This window comes from Trichoplusia ni, chromosome 7 (genome assembly GCF_003590095.1).
Source record: "Trichoplusia ni isolate ovarian cell line Hi5 chromosome 7, tn1, whole genome shotgun sequence".
NCBI lineage: Eukaryota > Metazoa > Arthropoda > Insecta > Lepidoptera > Noctuidae > Trichoplusia > Trichoplusia ni.
In genome coordinates, this window is record NC_039484.1 from 4,969,842 (window position 1) to 4,988,526 (window position 18,685).

General features: G+C 37.8%; 1 protein-coding gene across 2 annotated transcripts in view; it reads right to left on the reverse strand.

The window, feature by feature from the left end:
- Positions 1–420: 420 nt before the first annotated feature.
- The window catches only part of LOC113495714 (putative ferric-chelate reductase 1 homolog), a 42,455-nt gene continuing 24,190 nt past the window's right edge, over positions 421–18,685 (reverse strand). The window contains exons 2-13 of one of the 2 annotated variants that reach the window (XM_026874612.1): positions 12,836–12,935; positions 12,221–12,403; positions 10,350–10,522; positions 8,051–8,207; positions 5,992–6,466; positions 5,333–5,504; positions 4,686–4,743; positions 4,210–4,363; positions 3,558–3,650; positions 2,988–3,100; positions 2,436–2,555; positions 421–1,898 (exon numbers count right to left, since the gene is read on the reverse strand). In XM_026874612.1, coding sequence (XP_026730413.1) covers positions 1,770–1,898; positions 2,436–2,555; positions 2,988–3,100; positions 3,558–3,650; positions 4,210–4,363; positions 4,686–4,743; positions 5,333–5,504; positions 5,992–6,466; positions 8,051–8,207; positions 10,350–10,522; positions 12,221–12,403; positions 12,836–12,931 — 1,923 coding nt within the window. In that variant the 5' untranslated portion in view covers positions 12,932–12,935 and the 3' untranslated portion in view covers positions 421–1,769. Of the gene's footprint in view, positions 1,899–2,435; positions 2,556–2,987; positions 3,101–3,557; positions 3,651–4,209; positions 4,364–4,685; positions 4,744–5,332; positions 5,505–5,991; positions 6,467–8,050; positions 8,208–10,349; positions 10,523–12,220; positions 12,404–12,835; positions 12,939–18,685 lie in introns of both variants that reach the window. The other variant, XM_026874611.1, reaches the window with a different exon arrangement.

Here is an 18,685-nt window from a genome sequence, read left to right on the forward strand (position 1 = left end):
GTTTTATTTAATTATATTCTCTTCATAGCGGTCCATATTACCTACATCAACACAATGGAACGAAGCCGCTGCAGTCGATAGCGGTCTTCTGTGCGTGGAATACTTAGAAACTATTTAGGTATCATTGCTATATCTACAGGTAGTAAATGAGATATAACATATAAATATGACGACCTCCGTGGTCGAGTGGCGTACGCACCGGTTTCAAGGTGTCGCTAGCTCTGAGGTCCCGGGTTCGATCCCCGGTCGGGTCAATGTAAAAATTACCATTTCTACATTGTCTCGGGTCTGGGTGTTTGTGGTACCTTCGTTGTATCTGAATTCCATAACACAAGTGCTTCAGCAACTTACTTTGGGTTCAGAACAATGTATGTGATGTTGTCCGCATTTATTTATTTATTTTATAAATAAAACACGAAATTTTCTTAAATTACTTTTAATTCCTTGAAACTATATTTACATTATTATCTTACATTACTGATTAAATTATTTAAGACTAACATCCAATGTAACATTGATTAAAGTATTTAAACTTATTAATACGGACGGATTGCACCATGTTAGTACCAAAAAGTTCTTGTAATATTGAAATGTCTCATGTTTAATGTCAAGTTATATTAATATCTTGTAATTAATGTAAAATTGCATTTGTTAAACAATAAGTTATGCAGACATAACTGATTATCGTATTCATAATATTTATCTTCAATTTTTTTTGTTCTGATTTTGTTCACAACAAGCTTATTTACTTACCCTGATTATTTTTAATTAAGCATATCTTTACAACTTGAACGTTTAAAATAAGACCTCAAACTTTTATATATGATTTGCGTATAGTTATGCGTTACAATGAAGGACTTGCTATTGTGAAAGCTAGATGGCGCAACACACTGCGCTTAGCTCTCACCAGCAGGGTTACTCTTGAACCTAGTAGGTATGGTCCTGTTTTTGATTTTGATTCGGCCCTGAAATGCTACTATCGAACCACAAGAAGGTTAAGAAGTCTTAGTACTATTAGTATTCTTGATGTATGTTTTATAAGACACTGGTACCAATTCAATCTCAATTTAATTGAAAGACTGATTTTGTTAGGAGTAGACCCACAGTTCTTCAAAAGCTCTTTGTAGCGCTGATCCGGTCAGATTTAACTCTTCAAAATTGCAACTTAATACATACAGCATTCATAAATAAATTCAACAAGTGTCGATCATCACAAACTTTACATACTAATTGACAATATTCGTGCAACACTTAAAGCTAGCCCCTTTTTATAAAGATATTCAAACACTATTTTGATTAACACTGTCTTGTTATACAAAACATTTTTTAGGTACTTATTTATAAGATTTCTCTTAGTTTCACTAGTTTTGTCCACCTCTTAGGGCCCATGCGAGGATGCAATACATTGTACAGCGAAGCAGCTCGGCGATCTAAGGTTACGTGTGATTGCCAGCAATGTATTACAACTTACACTTACGGTATGGTACGAGTAGCGAGAAGTATGGTACTTACAATGTACCATACTTCTCGCAACGTCTAAATAGGCTTTTAGTCGCAACTCGCTTGTATGAAAGACAGATATCCGTCATGATTTTGTCATTTCCCAGCTGCAAAAACTAACTTTGAAGAGAATTTGTAGCTGGGTTTTTGACACACAGCTAATATTGATTATGTATTATCAATGAATTTTCAAATATCATCATCGCAATCAATAGTTGATTAAATATTTTTATAACGGGGTTTTACAACTACAACCATTTATACAACGTTTAGGAGCCCATGATAGTGTTATACGCTTCTGTGATGGGCGCTAGTGCTACGAGACAGATCATGGCGATTGCGAATAGCAGGATGATAGGCGTGTAGATACCCAGCAGTAGTCGTCTGAAGCTTGAGAACTGGAAATTAAAAGAACGTGTTATTAAGTTTTAAAGGAATAAGGGATTTATCTGTTATTAAGTAGGGTGGATTTTGCTTTGCAGTGGGACTAGATAACAGCAAGTTTTAAGTCATAGAATTTTTATACGTTATCAGATTTACAATAAGGCTTAGTATCGCTTGACTTCTTTTGCAGCGTAGGATTCGTCTACCCTTTCAAGGAATAGGATTAGCACTGTGCCTATCAGTGTAGGGACAAACGTTGAAGACATTTTGTGATCCATTTGAGGACTTCTGTCTTTACTTAATAAATTTGAATAAAGACAGCGATGCGATCGCAAGTCAATGATTGATGATTTGCCGTTATCTCATGGTTCATCTATGATCTCATTAGCTGGTATTATATCATGCAAGGGCAAAAAAAAGATTGCTTCTTTCTTGCAGAAGCTGAAGATTTTTATGCATATAAATAAGGCGCATATGTTACGTATATAAATTTGGCATATTTCTTAACAAATACTAAGTCGGTATAAAGTAAGTAGTGTGCATGTTCTCACCGGCGCGTCAGTACTGCGGTCGAGCGCGGTGGGTTGTCGCGGATGTCCCAACATGTCCTTCATGGGGAACGATGTGATACGACCGTTGGAAATGCGGCCGTCGGACACGCATACTGTTAGCTGACGGACAGAAATATGTTTATTAGTATAGAGGACTTGTATGGAGAAAGTAAATACGGGCTGGTGCAAGTAACAAGACAAAATTAAAAAGTATCGACGGTAAAAAAAATTATCCCTCTCCCCCTACGACTTTTCAAAATGAAAAAAAAATCTCAAAATCGAAATCAAATTGAAATCGATTAATCCATTCGGAATCTATGGTGCCACAGACAAATAGAGAGACACATTTCAAACACCCCTCTTTTTGCATGAGGTTCTAAAACAACTCCAAAGTTCTGGTGGAGGTAAATAGATGTAGCCCTTATTTCATACATAATTCACTGAACAATAATTCATTACTTGTCTTAGATACCAAAAAAAAGCAAAAACAATCAACAGTTTTACAATACTTTTATAACTCACTTTATTATTATCAGTCAAGTAATAACTTACAGAAAGCACGAAGTGCATGACGACGTGGAAGGCCACGAAGGCGGCCAGGATGTACACAGTCCATGATGGCAGCTCAGCCTTCTGCAGGTATACCGCTAGGAAGATGGTCACAACTGGAAATAATAAACAACCGTTATACCAAACTTGACGGAAAGTTTCTAAGGAAGAAAGAGACGGCTATGTTAAAGGATGACTACCCGGACAGTTTGTAACTGGGTATGCATCTGGTGTTATTTTGTTTAACGAAAAATACCTTAAACACATTTTTTTTAAAACGATTGAATACTGACAGTTATTCTAAAGAAAGTTAAAAAAATGCTCAGTAATTTAATTTTTGTGTAGCGGGGTTTTCACATACCATCACATGTAGGTTATAAAAACACCCAGACCCACAACATGCTTTCGTGAGTCACAAAACTTCTTGGAATACGCAGGGATCGAACCCGTAACATGCCACGAACAGCAGTTCTGCGTGGTGACCGTTACCAATCGGCTATTTAAGTAAGTCCTTATAGTAGTAAAATATTTTCATTTTGCACTACAAATGCTTATTTAATTAAGTACACTTACTTCCGAGTATGTGAGCAGCGTTACCGCCGAGCCAGTGCATCCAGTTGAAGATCGGGCGCTTGCTGGTGCCCGGGTGTGGTCTGAAGAATGCTCCTGTAGAACAACAAGTAAGGATAATTCAATCTGTACCTAGTACCTGCATGCAGTAATAAATTATTAATGAATCAATCATTTCACATTTGGTGCTATTAAGCTTTATTCAATACTAGCTGTTGCCCGCGACTTCGTCCGCGTGGTTAGAAGATATGTTATAATTTATACCTGCCTTCTATCTATCTATCTGCCTTCTATCTTGTAGGATTCAGTCAGCGTTTGCAATGTAAGCGCAAAAAATGTGTTTTTTACGACCTTACATTAGAAACCTCAAAAATTGTAGCCTATGTGTTAAGATTTAACTTGTATTCCACGTAGAATACAATTTTTATCTTAGCTCTGATGTTTAGGAATTGGGATTCTCTAAGTTGACTAGTATTAATACAAGAGATAATATCCAAGTTATTGTTGTCGTAGTTTTTGGAGACCTGAGTTATCATGTATTGCATGGCTAATAATTACATTTATGGCCTGGATCTCAATGTCTAAACATATTTAAAATTCATTACATCTTTTAAAACTTCGCAATGCCGGTTAACAGTACTTTCGCAAGACTCACCAATAGGTTGTATGAAGCACAGTATGACGGTAACGATGCCTGTGATGGCGTGAGGGTTGTCGCCGGTAGTGGACCAGCCGCCAACCTCGATGAGGATCAGGATGAAGCCAGCCATCGTCAGCACCCACGTGAGGACCATGAAGATGCGGTGGTACTGGAAGGTGGGGGTGGAAGTTGATGAATATATGGAGAAATAATTATAAGGGATGTTAAAGTGAGATCAATGGTAGAGGTTTTTAACTGATTTCAAAAAGGGGAAGGTTCTCAATTCAATCTTCGGATTTTGGTGGTTCTTTTTTCATTAAACGTGGAATATTTAAAATAATTAACTTCATCAAATTTCGATCAGTAGCTTTTATTCGAAATTGGGTCTGTTTTCGTTCTTAAAAAATATTGGATAAAACACGTTATGGTTAGGAATTAATGGAAAACCGCAGGACTAAGTTGGTTCTTTCAAGTTAAGTAAAAATACTTACCGCGAACCAAATATCCTTGCCTCCTAAAGTTTTACCGACCCACGTCTGTCTGAAGTATCTGAAAATTTAAAAAAATCCATGTTAATAATTATTGCTTGTATAAGTGTCGATAACCGGGATTATCTACCGTTTGTCAGCAGCGTTACCAAAGTGGTGTTCAAAACACTGTGAACTTCACTGTGCTAGAGGGTAAAGATGGACACTTATTAAATGCTTGCGAATTATATACCTTAGTCCCAGCCTACTTAATATTGCAAAATTAGCGGCATTTGTGCCTACAATCGTTCACAGCAGCTTATAGACCGCCCGGTTTGAACAAGGTCCTTCACAAAGAATCCTTCCAATTGTTGCAGTATTTTTCGGAAGGCACGTTAAATTGTGGGTCCCGGCTATTATTCCTACATCTTTGACAGTCTTTACAGGTAGTCAGAAGCTTGAAAAGTCTGACAACCAGTCTAACCAAGGGGTATCGTGTTGCCCAGGTAACTGGGTTGAGAGGGTCAGATAGGCAGTCACTCCTTGTAAAACACTGGTACTTAGCTGAAACCGGTTGGACTGGTAGCCGACTCCAACATAATTGGGAAAAAGGCTAGGCCGATGATTTGGCAGTATTTATAGCCGTAGACGGTAGGATGGTGTGTACATACCTAGCCAGCAGTATCCCTAGCGAGGCGGTCCCGAGCCAGGCGAGCAGCATGCAGCAGCCGTGCAGCTTCAGCAGCAGCTTGGAGCTGGCGGCCGCCGCGCCCACGCTGGCCAGCGCCTGGGGGGCGCCCGTCGCCTCGTATGCTGCGTCGTGGAAGCCCACGCGGTCTGCGTCTGGAGGGGGGGGAGGTTTGTGATTAATGGTGAAGTAATTTGGGGGATTTATATGATTTGATGGCATTCTGCACCTTCGTCAAGTATTACAATGCATGGATGGATGTTTTTTACTCTCTCATGCAAAAAAAACCCTTCATGAAGTTGGACGAAATTTGGTTCGCAGATAGATTATAACGTGAATTAACAATTATCGAGAGTTCATTTTTTTATTTTGCCGCTGGCAACAGGTAGCATTTCAATACTTTAATCCTGTTCTCAAGTACTTTTTATTATTTAGTATGGAAAACCTTGTGTATGTAGTTCAGGTTTTGTGTAAGTAAAATTTAACGGTATTCAAAATGACCAAATTTTTCCGTTCTTTTAAATCGAATACTAGTTAATTGAAATTGAAAGAAAACAATTCAAAGATTGCATCACAAGATTCCGCCCGATAACATTCTAAAGGAACATAATTATAACAACAAAAAAACATGACAATACATACCTTTCATCGAATTCCCAGCGACAATCATCAAATTATACATATTATTCGCTAAATCGAAGGTCTGTCCCTGAACGACGGACACCACATCCCTTCTAAACTTGCAATACAGTTTCCCATCTATATTTGAGGACTCCAGCAACTGGACGATGTCTTGAGGGGAGTCAGACCGACTGACATAAGGTTCTGACTTCGGGTAAGTCCAGGATGTGAACAGGTTAATTCTCCCATTGTCGTTTCTTACACATTCCATTGCACTATCATCTCCCATCTTGTTGTCTAAGCTCAGGCCGGCGGCAACATATTTAGGGTTGTCACTCGCTTGCAGTTCGAAAGTGTATACGTCTCCAGCGACGAATACTGCTACGATGGCCTTGCAGTCCCCCTTTGCGATACAGTTTTGGGGGACACCGAAACAGAGTTTAGTGTCAGCACAGCCCTGGTAGATAATGTCGAGGGGACGAGCTTCTTGGCGTGGCTGGAAATTAATTTATTTATTTATTTATTTATTTATAGTTAATTAAAACGGTGCAACACCAATTACAATAATTAACATGGAAACATTAAATCAAAACAAAACAAAAGTAAAAACATATAGTCGACAGCATTTTAATGATTATCTAACTAACAAGGAACAGTGGACGCTCTTGCATACTTTCTCTCACAGAACCCCAAACACACACGCATTACTTTACTCCACTCATCCACAAACACATCAAATTCAGGGTTGGCATTCAGAAGGGCGTTGAGCGTCTTAAGAGTACGACATATAGGAGATTCAGCTCTGGCGACTGTTTTGCATGTCGGTGGGGCGAAGAGATTGTGCCTGCAGCTCTGACGGCGACCGATGTATTTGTCAGGGGTGAATAGGCGGCAGAAAAGGCTGTGGAGCTCTGGGCAGTCGATTTGGCCCCGTAAGGTTTTACAAGCTACCATTAGCTGATCAAAGCCTCGTCTTACCTCCAAGGAGTTAAAGCCTAACATCCCTAGCAGATAGTTAGTTGGGTACATGAAGGGAAAAAAGTTGTATAACCTTTTGAAAAAGTACCTCAGAAAGGTTTTTTGCACCTTTTCGATCATGAATGTTTGAGTAGCGGTGTAGGGGTGCCAGACACAGGCACTTGACTCAAGCTTGCTTCGAACCAGAGTGGTATAGAGTAATCGGATGACATTGGGACTGCAAAAGTCGCGAGCATTGCGCAAAACAAAGCCCAGGCGCCTGAAGGATTCCTTCGCGAGGGAAGAAATGTGGTCTTTAAATGTCAAACATCGATCGAAAGTCACGCCCAGATCCTTTACGTTGGGGACTCGAGATAATACTTCACCACCCAATCTGTAATTGTAATGGATCGGTCGCAACCCCCTGCCGTATGTCATGACGTGGCACTTGCCTATATTAAAAGGTAGGTTGTTTACCATGCTCCACACATAAACAGCGTCAATATCCCTCTGTAGAAGTTTGCAATCCTCGTCCGTTCTGATTTGAGCAACCAATTTTAGGTCATCGGCGTATAACAGGCATTTGGCAAACTTAACTCTTGTGGTCAAGTCATTAATCATGATTAAGAAAAGAAGCGGCCCCAGTATGGATCCTTGACTCACGCCCGAGCGGGTGGTGTAAGGCTTAGACTCAAAGCAACCGTGTCTGACAAACTGCTTGCGATCGCGCAAGTAGCCGGAGAAGAACTCGACCGAGAAACCTATGGCTTCCAGCTTTGTCAAAAGCACATCGTTGTCAACTCTGTCGAAAGCTTTTCGGAAATCAAAGTATAGAACATCGACTTGCCTCCTTTTGTCCAGGCTACTCGATATGTAGTCTACATGAACCAGTAAATTTGAATTGACGGAGCGACCCTCATTAATGTATGTTTATTTAGTGTTTTATTGTTTTGTTTAAGATTTCGTTCTGCGTCAGTCCCTAAATGCGTTGATAGTCTAAAATCTTACAAGTGTCAGCGCTAACTTTGTCATTGACAATACATTCGAGGTTTCTTTCAGCATTCGCGTCATATCATTTGTCAAGGGTTGGTGACTAACAGAGTGGTCTTTAGCTCATTCCTACCTTGGTCTCCATGATAACAGGTGGCGGTGGAGGGGCTCGGGTAGAGGCGGGCGCGGCGGCGGCTGGCGCGTTCACAGGCGTATCAGGTGTTACCACTTCCACGAGAGGGGACTCCACATTCTTCCAGAAAGTCGCATAGCTTTGAGCTACTGTCGCCCTGTAATGAATATTTAAATTATTAGTTGTTTCTGATCAGTGGCGTGCAGTCCATAAAGACAAAAAGACACTGCCTACCCTGAGAATCTAAGACAGACATTCACAATAATATTTTATTTAAAATATTAATAATTATTTTTACATAACATATATTAATCTAATTATAGAACAATTAAATAAGTGAAGTGTTTAAAACTTAAAACAACGCCATCTGTCATTTATACTAGTACACTACTACGAACATTTTTGCATTCTTAACAACGCTGCGCTAGCGCCACCAAGCGTATAGACACTTAAACTAAATGTCTAACTGATTCAGTGGAGTGTTTATGTGTGCGTGTGAAAGTCTCGTAGTCATACAAAAACACTGTTGTGTGTGTTGATGTAATCATTTGTACACACTACGTCAACACTACGCACACTAACACAACTGTAGGCAGTGACTTTTTATTACAACCGCGAAATTTTGTCGTAAATCAGTGTTACCACCCAACTGAAAAGATTTACCCTCTAAGGTGGGTAATTAAGAAGGAGTATGGAATTTTTACATTATATTTTTAGCATTTAAAAATTACGACTATAGTTTTTCTCCAATGTGTTTCATTGTTATTCATTTAAAAAATATTCTTTGTCATTTTTCAACGACGTCAGATTTTTTATTCATTGATTTTAACCAAAATAATAAAGTTTCTTTGTTTTATTCTAAATACTTTACTTTTATCAAATGAACAAGTAAACCTTGCGATTATTCGGGTTTTTCTTTTTCAACTTTTTTGGGGTAAATGGGTAATATTAAGTAAAATATATGGGTATTTTTTCAAATTGGGTAACCCTGGACGCCATTATTATTGTTTGTTTGATTCGTTTCGTAAACGCATCTCTTTGAGATTTTATCGTTGATAATTGTATAATTATTATAAATAATGGAAGTTTTTAACTGTGAAAGTTGTTCTAGTGGTGTGTGTGTACAGAAAATAAAAACTGGTGCGTTTTTAAAACTATCTTTCGGTGACAAAAAACAAGTGATCGCGAAAGGCCGCAGTACGCCTTTTTTGAATTTGATACAAACGAAAGGTACAGTTAATCGTAAATTTAATATAAAACAATATAATTCTACGCAAGACATCTCATAAATTAAGAAAGGTGAGTCAATCGTTCAAAACAATACGTAGAAAACATAATGATTTAAATCTAACGAGTTGCTCGTAGATACAGAGAAATCGCTTGTTCTGTTTCCCTATCCATTTATTTTAAACTATACTTAGATTATTTCACTTATCTAAACTTATTTACAAAAAAATACAGAAATATATCTATTTAGTACCTTTTAACACGATTTATTGGTTTCCCGCTTGGTACCTACTTTGTTCAACGGAAAGGTTATTTTCGTGTTTACGTACGTGGTTACAATATTACGATAGGTATGTTGTCAATAGAAAAAAGTTTAAAGAAATGTGAACGTTATTGACTACCTGCGATTCAATGATAAATGATGTGACGAAAAGATAGCTGTAAAAGTTTAATATTCAAATACATTGGCTAGGTACACTAGGTATGTAACTACAAAGTTTACCGCACAACATTTTAAATCCGGCTGGCCTTCTGTCCGTCTGTCTTTCGGCTGTAGGCATGAACGTTGATAGTTATTTAGAGAGTAAACAGTTTCATAGATCACCGAGAAATCGAGGTTAAGCATCATTTGTTACGGTCGTGAATTTGATGGGTAACCTTTTATTACATTTTGTACCAACTGTGAGAGTCGTGAATCAGAATCGCACTTGGCCGTTTCTTTTTGCCTACCCTGACTAAAATCTCTGTGCACGCCACTGTTTCTGATGTTATAACTTGTCCGCATTTCTGATGTTATAAGGAAGGAAGTTAAGGAATTTGATCCTTGTGTCGCGGGGGATTCAAAAATTCACATGCACAAAGACATCCAGACTCAGGACAAGCATTCGTGGATCACAAAAATATTTGTCCTAAGCGGGGATCGAGCCCGTGACACGTCGCGTAGTAGTAGGTTTGGCGTGGTGACCTAAACCACTAGGCCACCAGTGCAAACGCGAGGTGTTTGCATTTCGCATCATTTGCGTTTGCTACATCGTAATATTAATACTTATGGACAATAGACTGAAAGATTTACCTAAACTCGACTCCCCCAAGGAAGTCAGTTGGGGCCTGCCACTGGAAGGTCATGGCCGGCTTGTCTGCTGGTGACGAGTGGGTGACGGTGTCGTTCTCGTTGGTGCACGTCGTCATGTGCGTGGTGGCCGGGTCCGGCACGCTCACGAACTTACCTACTATTATGTCTGGGTTCTAGAAAGAAAAAAAAATAAATAATTATTTGAGTACATTGTTATTGTTGGGATTATGTTGCTTAGATGTTATAAGATATTGCTGTTTGTTTAGTTAGATGGTAGTAGTCCTACACAAAGAATTGATGGATTGACTTGGATGTTTGGAATTGTTTGACTCGGAAATTGGCACGCATGTAGTTCATGATAAAGATTAATGGATTCCCGTGGGTTCATTTTCGAATTGTAGCGTGTGCAATTAAAATCAGCTGCATTTTAAAATTACTAAAAGGAATTAAAAATATATTCATAATCTAAGTTACTTTAATGTTAGAATATGTTCTTAAACATGCAAACGTCTGTGTATCATGTTACTAAATAGTAAAAATGAAAGCGTTGCCGCGTTGTAATTGCAGAGTGAAACACGCCAACACTTGTTACTGTAATAATACAATGTGGGTGGTCTCATACACGAGATTAAGCATTTTATTATAGTTAAATTATATTTATTACGGTGAAAGAAACCATTTTCCACTGAATCTAGAATCGGACTTAAACAATAGTTAATAGAAGATGAAAACCGGGTCAAGTGCTAGTCGGACTCTAGCCATGGTTTGGAAAAAATGGGCAAAAAAGCTGGTCACCCATCCAATTTATGACCGTACCAATAACCGACCGCACCGTACCGTTGCGTAACCTCGTTTTTTTTAGTTCAACTGTCTAGCTCTCCCCTTACCGAGCCTTAGTAATAAAATTCCGGATCATAAGAAAAGGAGATCTTTAGTTTTTTCGTTTAAGCACAAAAGCGATATTAGCTTAAACAAGTTGTATAGTATATGCGAGATAATAAACACTAAAACAACTTAACTACTAAGGCATTTCGCTACATATTATGAACCCATATTAAGTAACACTCTCGACACAATGGTCAAGACAAGTCACTTAACATTCAGAACACCTAAACCTTGCCTCCTACATTTGTGAAAGCGAGATGCCGATATATGCCGTGTGTAGCGTTGTCTTGCTCTATTGTAACTCCATCTTACTTTAAGATGCAGTGGTAGACGGTTTTGACAATCTAGATCATCAGATGCGGGTCAAGTAAGACCACATGTCTGTCAAACCTGTTTTGCTAGTCCATTGAATATGGTAACTAGATTTTTTGGTATAGTACTACGGTGTAGTAGGTTTTTACATTAAAGTTTTTTTAATGACAGATTGATATATTTTTTTATGAATGGAAGGCTCTAGCCTTCTTTGTCTTTGATAATTTAGACTTTTTATCTGTTGGTTGTTTAGTTATTTTGTTTTTGATCATGGAAAATGGATTTCAAAGCCTTTGGCGACGAGACTTTTTATAATCATAGATAGGATTTAAGCATTAGGCATTTATAAAATTGTTTGTCAAAAGTCGGCCGTGTCTTTATCTACTAAATCTGTAATCATGAATCACACAACAGCAATAAAAAAACATCCAAGCATCCCAAAATCAACATGGGCAAGGACAAGGTTGTGGCAAAAAAACACAAAAAAAACTCTTTTTATAAATATTATAACAACTGATAAATATACTTATACATTTCTAAATACATACCAATTATGTATGTGTATGGGTGGGAATCGCACCCATAATCTCCGGTATTGCAGTCTAGGGGACTAACCACAAGTTACACACCAAAAATTACATAATTACTGCTAATTAAAACAGTCTAGAGCTAACCTGTATTTGTCTCGCCTGCATGATAAACCCGCCGATCGGCAGGGGAGCGCCGGCCGGGCTCCCGACAGTCACCTGGATCGTGTCACCCTGCCTCACTTGAGCTGATGATGTGAGGATCAGATACGGAGGAGTGGAGGATTGGGGGGCAATCGACTCGTGTCGCGGTAGCTGGTCGGTGCAGGCCTGTGGAGAAAAAGGTTTTAGTTAACGGTGGATCAAAGTGGAGTGGATGTTCGAGTACACGGATAGCTGAGTGGTCATCATGCCAGACCGTCACCATCCGTGCATTCCCGTACAGTACAAGCATTTGTGTAACCCACAAGTGCTTGCTCTTATTCTGAGTCTGTCTTTGTGCACGTGACTTGAATGTTTGTGACACCAAGAGACGTACAGATTAAAAAAATAGCGCGGGAGTCGTTTAAAGAAAATGTCTAATTTTCATTACGAGTTTTGCGTCTTTTTTGTCCGACTAATAAATAAATTTTGTAAGGAATATTAAATCTCTTAAAAAAACATCACTAGGTTTACCACACAAGAAGATTTTTTCGTGTGCCTGTGAAATTATCGCAAGGTTTTCAAGTAGCATGCCAATTTTCAAAATAAACTTTTTCTCACCGTTGAAGGGGCCCCGGACCCATATTGTTCAGTTCTCTGCGCCAACAACACCAATAGCACGCTGAATATCACCGCATTTCTTTTCCTCGGCAACATTGTGCTTCTGAAACAAATAGTGTTAAAATATAATATCATTTTAAAACAACAGAAAGGTACAACCGACTACGAATAAAAAACTATTGAACTACACTTGATGAATTCATGGGACAAAATGAATATGGATAAACAAAATCGGTGCATCCAGTCCGAAATTCTGAGATAACAAACATGAAACAAACATCCTTTAGGCAGTCGAAGTGCAAAAAAAATGAAATGAATTTAATTCAGTTTCCCATGTATTCAAAGAACGACGAGAAACCTAGCCTTGTTCATAAGTGATATTTGTAACATCATACTTGATGAACACAACAGGGCAACAATTTAATATTCGTCGTTTTTGAGACCGTTGTTGGATCCAAGTTTACAAGCCAACCAATTTTCTGACACTGGAATTCAGTTTTCAAAGACTCCTGTGGATACACTTATCTGGGTTTGTACAATGGTGGCTTTAAGTAGATTGTCTACAAGTTGTACAAGAATTGTCATGCCTACATATTTCAACATATCCATGTCAACCTTAAATGTAATCTTGGTGGTCATAATTCACATCCTTTCAATTACTAACTGCTAAGTTATTCTACATTAAAACGAGGTCTATCACCACGTCCATCTTAGGAAGAGATGGAAATATATAAATGGAGCGTGTTAGAAAGGGACAGAGGACAACATTCTGTCATACGTGAGGAGGTAAGGTCAGTGAGCGGTGAAGGGAATTCTGTATCGCGGTGACGTCATCAGGTTATGGTGACTTAGATGTAATTGCGAATCCTTTATGTTAAAGAAACAATACTATGAATGTAGATTAAAATGCGAGCAGTAAGGTACCTGGAGAATATCCTGGTTTAAAAGGGGGTTAAAAGGAGGTCAGATAGGCAGTCGCTCCCTGTAGAATATTGATAATTAGCTGCATACGGTGAGACTGGAAGACGAAAAGGCTAGGATGATGATGTTGCGTCTTATTGCCAAAGCTGATAGAAACTAAGTGAAAAGACATGTTGCTTTTCGAAGAATAATTTCATTCCCAAACATTGAAAGTCCGCATGATTTCAATAAGGACTATACTACTTCAAAGATACTTATAGTTCATAATTGCCCAACAGCCTACAAATATTCGGTTAGCCGCAATCTCTAGGCGCAGACCAGTTGACCTCAAATGTTTTACATTCCGTCTCGGATCGGAACTTCGTAATCGACGACAATGTCACTTCCTGCATAAGAAATAATTACGTAGTTTGACAGTTTCCGATTGCGGATTTCAAGGTTCTTTGTTTCCAGGGATTGATTACTAACTATTAAAAGGCGTGATTGAAGTAACTGCTTACAATTGAGGGTTAGGAGGATACCGCCACATTTTAAAGTGATATTATTGTGGTTGGGGTAGCGTGACAGCGCATAATAAGGCGTAGAGCGGTGGTTAACTTCTAACTTCTACAACTCCGTACTGGTTGAATCAATTTTGTTGATTCTATTTCATTTAAGTGATCATGAGGTCATTTGGTCCCATTAAACATGAAAAAACTTCCTTAAAGTTTTGCTCAGTAGTACTATACAATCCTTCTTTTTTCACCTCTCACTGACTTTGGTGTCCTTAACGTTATTGTATGTAGGTACAAATTTTAGCCTATTTATTATACCTAGACTGCCTTCTGACCAAAAAATAACGAAAGAACAAATGACATCGCTTTTTGTTTGAATTTGTTCAGGTTTTTGCAAGTAATTGATTACTTTGAAGGTGTCACTTCAATCTGATCTATTATGAGACTCATTTACCCACCAGAGTCGTGATGCCCAGAATGATGACGATGCCTAAAAAAAACTGGGATGGATTTGGTGAATTAGTTCCAAATTTTCCTTTATAAAGGTCGCGTTCTTGTTCACCCTCTATAGATACACCTAATCGAATTTTCAAATTAGGCAGTTGTTTTCATTTACATTTGCTCATAAATTCACTCAATCTTAACCTGTATATCAATAAAAACTGCCTTTCGAACGGGCAAAAATCCTTCTGCATTGAAAATGATTATTCCAACGTTATTTCTTAAAGGGTGTTATTTCTCAACATCAAGCCACGCTAATGTGTTTTATATACAAATATTTTATGTAAACTCGGAAGCAATAAACAACATAAGTATACAACTGAACATTGTTTCACACGCATTCGTTCAACGTCATATCTGACATTGCTTGTGGCAAGGTTATTGTGGGTAAACTAAGTTTTAATTAACGTTGCTCTGATATAGACTAGTCTTGTTTGGAGTTTGTTTAGATGAAGTAGATATTGATCTTGGTTTACCGGACATCGATTTCGAGACTTAATTATTAATGACTGAAATATCGAATGTGTTATGTGATTGATGACCCTAATTGGTGATTTAATAAATGTTTTCTTAAATAGACGGATCGTCAAAACTGGTTTGTCTCGTCGCTTAGATTGCTCAGGTCCTTAAAGCTCTTTAGTGGACTACAGTGGATGTGATTGGATTAATCAAGCTTATTCTTATTTACTAGCCTGGATATTACACTGCTTGCCATATGCCTCCAAACTCTTCTTCATTCAGGTGACCATTTCGGTAAGAATGAATCCACTTCATTCCGCCATCTCCGTCTGGGTCTGCCTTGCTGACATTGGTTTTGTGTCAGGGATTATTCGGAGATATTCGATAATGAATTCTAATAGTAATTAGACATAATAACTCCATAACCTTTATAGGCCTTTGCGCTTATGTTAATTCTTTTAGTCCAATTGACTGCTTTTGTTAGCGACGTAATTTGTGAGTCATTAATTATAAGCCCTTATCAATCGCGTGACCTGTAAGGGCTTTTACCTATGTAGGCCAAGAAACCTATTCTAAAGGGCCGATAATACTCGTTACTTACGAATAATTAACACACGAATTCGGGTCGCCCTGATTCTTAAGGTCCTATAACACCTTTAATGTATGTATTGGGGTTATTTTCTTCGAAGAATTTTAACAGAATTGTGGATATATTTCTTTGTAGGCCGTTTTTTGTTTGACTTTTTTAAATATCGCGATTTAGGCTTATTGCGTAATTTATTCATTGATTAGCTCATGTTTATTTAATAGTTATTAAAAAGATAATAATTATAGTGTTAATGGCAGTTAATTCAGTACTCAATTAAAAGATTATTATAACTATAAAGAGTTTTTATCTTTTTATACAAACTGCTTAATCTCCACGTTTATTATTTGTTATTATGGCGCAGAGAACATCTGATGAAATTTTAACTGTCTAGCTATCACGGTTCATGTCATGACAAACGAATTGACGGACAGCCGCCCAGATAGACAGACAGTAGAGCATTATTAATAAGGCTAAATTTAAGTCCTTTGGATAAAATACCCTAAAACAGAACTGGTCATCACTACTTGGTGAAACAAACAATATCATGTAACTAACATAACGACTTAGAACACAGAACTTCCAACGGTCCTATACTTTAAACAGACGTAATAAAATACTTTGACTAAATGATTAGCACGTATGTCAGCCTATTTGGGCAATATTTACGCACAGTCACAGTTACATGCAATCGAAAAATTATGACATAGTCCCGACGTGTCAAAGAAGATATCACGTTACCTGACGCAATGACGCGTTTATGGTCTCGCTAAAAAGAGTAACGTGTGAAGCTATTTGTAGTTTGTTTAACGGTATAAATAAGACTGAGTTGTTTATTAAATAAGTGTCTAATCATTGTGGGTATGTGGTTTTTTGAATAAGGTTTATTATAGTCTCTCCTCTCAAAGGGCCAATGCAAAGATATACCCTGCATGAGTTTATACACTTTAAAGTTTAAACTTTAAAAGAAACTGCGACCCCTTTTTTTGGTAAGGCGGGGTTATCCTGACGACAGATCCCTGACTTTGTTTAGACAATTTCTCCTCAGGGTAGTCAGATAGGTAATGTCGACTCCAGCGTTCTAAAAAAAGACATGTAAAAGTAATGATATATATCCTACTTACAGAATTAAAGATTTCACTCCGTATAGGAAAGGTTTTGAGCATTCATCACCAAGCTAGCTCTCTACGGGTTGGTTATTTCAGATTCTAATATTTGGAATCCAGGTTTCCTCACGATGTTTTCCATCACCGTTTGCCAGTGGAAATGCAATAATATTACTTAAGAGAACGGCGGTGTTAAACCCGATGTTGTTAGCTAATAAAATCGATGGCAGGTCATCGTACACTCAATAACACCTTGACACCATGCTTCAACGTGCATGTTATTATAATTGATTGCGACAGAACCAGTTTTATGGATCAACACATACTTAATATTATGTTTCCTGAGAGGCATTCACGAGTGTTTTGGAAGATATTATTGTACATTTATACCTTTCTTGACCGTCGAAAGATTGTCTTGAAGAAATCGTTATTTGAGATATCAATTGTACTCTTTGACTTAAGTTGGCGTACCGTAAAAATAAGGGTGGCTCTCTGGTCCTATGTATGGACTTGTTAGCAAGAGGTGCAGTGTCGATGCAGGCAAAGCACATTTTTATTTTTCAAGTTATTTGTGCTTTCTTTGTAATAATTCTAAAACGTCACTCACAAAGAGTGAAGGTAAACACAGGAAATCTGGATGACAAATACTGGAATCGGCAACCGCAGTGAACTACCGTAGTGATCAATGCTCAAAATCTTTCCTTTACATGGCCCCATACAAAATAACAAACTGCAACTTAACAACTGCACAAAGCAGAAAGATATTTGGAGGCTAGTGTTATTCATCTATCAACTAAGTTTTGCACACAGTTTCACCAGCTTAAATGTATGTAGCTGAAAAACATATTAAAGAGTGCAGTAAACAGTTAGAAAGTAGTTTTATTCGATTTTACGATTGAAAGTAAAAGAGTTGCGTAAAAATTTGGGTAATGGATGTCTTGATACGTGTTTCGCGCTAAAACGAGACGTTACGTAAAGTTATTGCTGGTTAAAACAAAAGTTGAACGTAAATAATTGTGATGTGTTATTGACACGTTAAATTAATGGCTGTTTTTTTTTCACTTTTGTATTAATTATATGAGACCTAACGCGGAGTCTGGCGGGACGAGCTCGTTTTTTTCTCTCTAAACTATATCTTGTTAGCTCTAGATCGGAATAAATGGAAGCAGAGAAGAGAGACCTTTCCCCCGCAGCGGTAGCTTGCATTCTTCACACAATTTTATACGAATATAACATAAGGTAATGGAAAAGTTAACACACTTTAACACGTAAAAATGCAAATCACACCCGGTTTATCTCTTTTATCTGCATATTTATGTCAGGATGCGATTTTAACCAACAATGGCAAAAAGAGGGGGTTTATAAGATGCCGTGTCATGTCTGTAGCATCACAGCTTCCGAAATAATAAGGCGATTTTAATTTCGATGCCTGTTTCATTCAGAAGCACAGATTTTTTGCCGTATTCTCGTCTTACGTCTTTTTGGTAGTATCACTAGGTAGTTTGTCTCTTGAATGATTAAATAAAGATCATGGTCTACTGTAAACTTAGATTCATTTCATAAATAAATACTCTTCACACTCACACACCGACAAGTGCCTATGTCAGGCAGTTAACACAATTAAGATACTTATCAATGTAATATATCCTTGTCACATTACTGTAAGGTTAAAGTGTTTTAGGGATTTATCACGCATATTAAATAAGTTAAAATAAATATTTACTATGTTTTTTTAGTATTTAATGCCTTTCGGCCTCTAATAAACTACTTACAGTACCTACAT